This window comes from Microtus ochrogaster, linkage group LG9 (assembly GCF_000317375.1).
Source record: "Microtus ochrogaster isolate Prairie Vole_2 linkage group LG9, MicOch1.0, whole genome shotgun sequence".
Taxonomy (NCBI): Eukaryota; Metazoa; Chordata; class Mammalia; order Rodentia; family Cricetidae; genus Microtus; species Microtus ochrogaster.
The window spans coordinates 27,024,778-27,030,460 of record NC_022034.1 but is presented as its reverse complement, the minus strand read 5'-3'; the positions used below and the strand labels follow the sequence as shown (position 1 = coordinate 27,030,460).

The 5,683-nt window shown below is 45.1% G+C and overlaps 1 protein-coding gene across 1 annotated transcript in view; it reads left to right on the top strand.

Annotated features, from left to right (window-relative positions):
* The window catches only part of Fig4 (FIG4 phosphoinositide 5-phosphatase), a 119,582-nt gene that overhangs the window by 27,588 nt on the left and 86,311 nt on the right, over positions 1-5,683 (top strand). The window contains exons 5-6 of the mRNA XM_005363562.2: positions 453-503; positions 2,148-2,296. Coding sequence (XP_005363619.1) covers positions 453-503; positions 2,148-2,296 — 200 coding nt within the window. The remainder of the gene's footprint in view (positions 1-452; positions 504-2,147; positions 2,297-5,683) is intronic.

Genomic DNA, 5,683 nt, shown 5'->3' with positions numbered 1-5,683 from the left:
CAGCTTCTGCATGTACCCACCAACCGGCTTCTGCATGCACCCGCTGCCCGGCCTCTGCGTGCTTGCACACCCACTATTGTATTCTTGTCCGTTTTCACATTAAATACTTTCCAACTTAAAGTTATGGTGACCCATGACGTTTTGTTAACTTGTGTACCTGCCTTGTCTCTATCCTCTGAGAATTTCTAAAACTCACTGAAAAAAAAAAAGTCCTAATCCTGCCCTGCTCCCAGTCTGTGCCCCGCCCATTTGAGAGCAGTCACTACATAAAGAGGAGCAGAGTAAGCCAAGGGTCTCAGAGATGGTGGACAGATGCATACCTGTGCCAGGGGTGGCTGGGATTCCTCCGCCCAGTGAGCACACCCGCTAATGCAAGGATACCCTGACTGCATGCTAAGCCATGAAAAATAAAAGTTCATGTTTATGATGTGCTTTACTTTTTTTTTTTAAAGGTACCTAAGGATATTTCAAAATGTGGATCTATCTAGCAACTTTTACTTTAGGTAAGTTTGAGGCTGATTGTACTTCTATTCGTCACTGTAATTGATTAGATTATAGAGCGAGAATTGGAATGCAACCAATAGCCAGATTATTTCATATAAAATCATTAAACTCTAGGAATTTCTTCCTTAAAAAAACTTGATTCTTGAAAATTTAAGTGGATAACGTTAAAGGTATTTATTGTCACTATAAAAATTACCTCCATTTCAGGGAGAAATTAATATAATTTAAAGAAATACTCTCATTTTGGAATTTTAAATTATAAAATTGTATTAGTTCTAATGTAGAGTTGTAACAGTGCCATAGTTCAGTTTCAGTTAGTGATCTTGCAAAATTAAGTAAAAATTAATTAGAAATAGGTAAAAGTATTGCGATACTGATGAATTAATAGTTTTGGTGGAATGAATGTAGCGTTAAGCAGATGTGAAAATACATCCCAAGGATATGTTTTGGTAGAAAACAGAAATCTTCCTTGGTATAGAGATATTTGTGGCTATCTGTTTACCATAGCTAGCAAGCAGACAAACCAAGCTGATAATTAATCAAATAAGCAAATAGTAGACCATTATGACAAAGTGTTAAGCTGTGACCGGTAGGTAGGCTGGGCTGAATCGGGTATTGTGATAGAAGGAGGATTCTGTCTGCTGTAGTGTACAGAGGGAAAAGTAGAACACAAAATAGCATTCACCAACCAGGACCCTAGTCGGGCTGGACAGGGCAGTCACCAATCAGGACCTGAGTCGGCCTGGAGCGAGGGCATTCACCAATTAGGACCTGAGTAGGGCAGGAGCCAGGGCATTCACCAACCAGGACCCTAGTCGGGCTGGAGCCAGTTGACCCGAGTTGGACTAGAGCTGGGGCATTCACCAATCAGGAGCCCAGTCGGGCTGGAGTGAGGGCATTAACCAACCAGGACCCGAGTCGGGCTGGAGCTGGGACATTTACCAATCTGGACCTGAGTCTGCAGGAGCACGGGCCAGCAGCCTCCCTGCACAGCAGTGGTGTGCACAGACCAGGTGCTTTGCATTTTTAAACATTTCTCTTTAGTTGTTAATAGTCAACTATTTATAAAATAAACACAAATATTTTATGTAAAGCTACTGCATGTATCCCTGCAGGCCAGAAGAGGGCACCAGATCGCATTACAGATGGTTGTGAGCCACTACATGGTTGCTAGGATTGAACTCAAGATTTCTAGAAAAACAGCCAGTGCTGTTACCCGCTGAACCACCTCTCTAGCCCTGTTGGTAGTTGTTTTTGCTCATGTGTAAACCATGGTCGAGAGAGCCCTGCGTTAGTGATGACAATCCTGTACTTCACTGTACCTTCTATAGAACCACATTTGTGGACATAAGGAAGTTGACCTGGCACGATATCAGACTTTGACGCAGAAAAAAAGATGCATGTTGTGTCAGCAAATATACATGACACATAGCATAGCTGTGTATTTCTAGTGCAGAAACATAAGTTGGGCGGTGAGGTTTTGCTTCATTTCCAGTTGTGCTTTGAAGTGGTCATTTAACAGCATTGCTTCCAAGTGAAATAGCAGATGTGAGGTTATTTATCTCAGAGTGTAATTCCTCTCGGGAGCTAGGACTGTGAAACGCTTTGCTTCTGTAAGTTCTTACGTCTGAACCTCTTCTCAGTTACAGCTATGATTTGTCCCACTCGCTTCAGTATAATCTTACCGTCTTGCGAATGCCCCTGGAGATGCTAAAGTCTGAAACCTCCAAGACGCGCCAGGAGAGCTTTGACATCTTTGAAGATGAAGGGTTAACTGCCCAGGGTGGCAGCGGTAGGTGGTTCCTGCATACCTAATACATGTTAATGAGGCATCTCACTTGTCTTGGCCTTATCCCTTGGTGCTCTCTCTCCTTACATGGGTCCTTAGGAGACACAAACTTGACCGATTCATTTTTAAAGCCATCCTTAATCACCATGTGATTTTATTTATAGACCAGACAGAGATTATATGCTGTCGGTTTCTAGAAATTATTCATATACTTTTTACAATCAGATCTAGTCTTTTGGTGAAGTTTTATGGGGAGTTACTCTTTGAATACTGTAGAGTGTACATCATCTTATTTTCCTTTATAGAGATTAGTCAATTTATGAGTCAAGATTGGGACAAAAGTTACCATGGGTTGCCTGTTATGTGCTGGACGTTGACATATGATATTCTAAGCCACATACAACCTCTGCTGGGTAGGTACAGCCCAGTTGTGCAGAAATAAAGACGAAGTAGGAAACTGAGGTCTAGAGATGAAGATCGAATATCAATTGGTCAGTGTCCAGAGGCCACAGATACTGTGACTGGCCTCAGTTTGAACAGACTGTATCAGTCTATATCAGTCTCTCAGAGGTCCGGCTTCTTGCCTGGCACCATCAGGCTACTGCTAGACCACAGTACGACTAGCCTGGGGAGCTCCTGGAGACCTGACTAAGTCAAGCACCCAGTGCCCGCTTGCCCCTCTGTCAGCACCTTTTTTGCCAGAGTTTTGGGTTTGGTCTAGAGCTAGCAAAGCAAACAGCTTGCTGTTATGAATGCTGTGGCAGAATCCTTTCAAGGGTAAAGTTAAAGAAAGTACCTTAGCTGAAGAAGGAGAGCTGTGGAAAAGTGGTAAGGGTAAAGTTAAGATACCTTAGCTGAAGAAGGACAGCCATGGAAACATTGTAAGCCAGTGGTGGCTCTGAATTCCTTGCTTCATGCATCTTAAATGGTCATGATGTTGATGCAGGGGCAGAGGCAGAACCCATTGTACAGTAGAGGGAGGTTTGTCCTTGAGGGATGCATGAGAGGGAGCTGTGCTTCCGCACGGACTCTGTTCGCGCCCGGCCTGTTTTCAGCGCGTGTTACTCCGGCATTGCACTCTGATTAGAGTTACCCGATTATCACTTGCACCGAAGCCAAACAGGTTCGTGCTTTAGACACATGAACTGTGACCCAAATCATGGGTACCCATAGAGGTCAGGCAGCCAGTGAGTATTTAATAAAGCCAAAAGAGTCGCTGAATTTGCCCCCCGTGCCACCCAGATCTGGATTTGAATTTATGCTCTGGGTTCTGGAGTAGGCCTCTGACGTGACTTTTGCATGTCCCGAGCAGTTCTGGGTAGCTGTGACTGAAGAGCTAGTGTCTTGTTGCTGCTGTAGACCACTGCTAGGTGATGTCACAACACACACACCACACACCATCTCCCAGGAGAATGTCCAGAGCAGGACTTAAGGAGACAAATGTGCCACCAGAAGCTATATTTTCTTCTCAAGGAAGAAAAACCAATTCCTGTCCTTTGGTCGCCTAGGAATTGTTCCCTGGCCTAGGAATTGTTCCCTGTTGCTCGCTGGTGACTTTCCGTCTGGAAGGCAGCAGTGACTGGTGAATTGTTCTTCACACATTGACTCACCCAGAGCTCCCGCGGCCGCTTCCCTTTGCACCTGTAAGAACCTGTGATTATACTGGGTGGTGTGCATGAGCCACAGTAATCTTCATGGCTCAAATCATCCGATTAGTGCTCTCGATCCCGTCTACTGTGTCTCCTTGTCACTGGTGTGACGTATTACCAGGTGCTGGCAGTTAGGATTCAGCTGTCTTTCCTGGGCTTTGCAGTTATCCATCTGGAGAAACTGGTGGGAAATGGGGAGTGCGGGTAGAAGAGTAAAATTGCCAAATCTCCACGACCTCTCTGGTGTACCGGGAAGTGCGCTAAGGATTCAGATAAGCTCTTCAGTCCAAACGTCTCTGAGTTGGGCGGGAGCATTTCCTGTTTACAGGCTGTGGAGAGACTGCCGTGTCCCACATGAGTTAGTTCTTGGCAAACACACTCATTAGCCAACTGCAAGTATTTAAGTCGTTTTGTTAGAAGGTGACCAAGAGAGGGATCGTGCCTCTGAAAAGTCCTTTGGTGCCAGAGCTCAGGGATATAGCACTTTCAAAGACAAAAGGCCCAGCTGAACCAGTGCCTGCGGGGCAGAGCAGCACCTGTCCTTTCACAGGGGAGCAGTGTTTTCCAGACTCTGCACACCCACTGTGCTTCCTCTTAGTTCTTTAGGCTTAGGTTTTATCCTGCACACACATCACTTATTCTGGCTAATACATCTGCACTATGGTCAGGGCATGGACAGTCCCAGAAGCATTGCCAAGGTGCATATGACTGGCAGGTGTGGAAGGCTGGGAAGGCCTAGAAAGACAGTAAACAAAGTCACAACAAGATGGTGTCACCTTAGCCATTTCAATACTAAGTCACTGGTTTAAAGCGGCAGAGTGGGAGACTGTCTGATACAACACTGTACGCCAACCTTTGGGCATGCTCTGATCTCTCCTCTCTTGCAGGGTCTCCTGTAGCCCAGGCTGGCCTCAGACTTGTAGAGCTGAGGATGATCTTGATTTCCCCCTCCCGTTTCCTCCTCCCCCAAAACTGAAATTAGAGGCATGGGCCAGAGATGTATCATCGCACCTGGTTTATGTTGTGCTGGGGATTGAACCCAGGGCCTCATGTATGCAAGGCAAGCATGCCACCAGTGGGCTACATCTGAGCCCATACAGTTTCTTATATGATGCACTGAAATAGCAGGGGACATCTAGGTTGGACTGTTCCATGTTTGTATGTGGTATGTCTGTGTGCCATGTGTGTCCTTGCTGTCCATGGCGGTCAGAGAGGACATTAGATCTTCTGGAACTAAAGTTACAGATCGTTGTGAACTGCCATGTGGGTGCTGGGAATCAAACCTGGGTCCTTTGCAAGAGTAGCAAATGCGTTTAACTGCCATTTGTTCAGCCCCTAGTTTTTATAAATTAAATTGGAATGTATTTAGCCTAAGTAAATATCAGATGACACTTTAAAGGGAAGAAGATAAGGTTGCCTGACTGCCAGCATCTAGAGTATTTAATCCACTCATATAATTATACTTATTTCTTATTTTTCACTCCATATATGTTCTGTGACACTCATCGCTATTTAATAATAAATTCATCTTGATATGAGAATGCTTGGTGATACACGAAAAAGCCTTGATGTAATAACTAATGCCACACAGAAAGTGTGAACAGTGCACCCCTTACCCTAAGCCCATCACATGCACAGTGCACCCCTTATCCTAAGACCATCACATGCACAGTGCACCCCTTATCCTAAGCCTGTCATGTGCACAGTGCACCCCTTACCCTAAGCCCGTCACATGCACAGT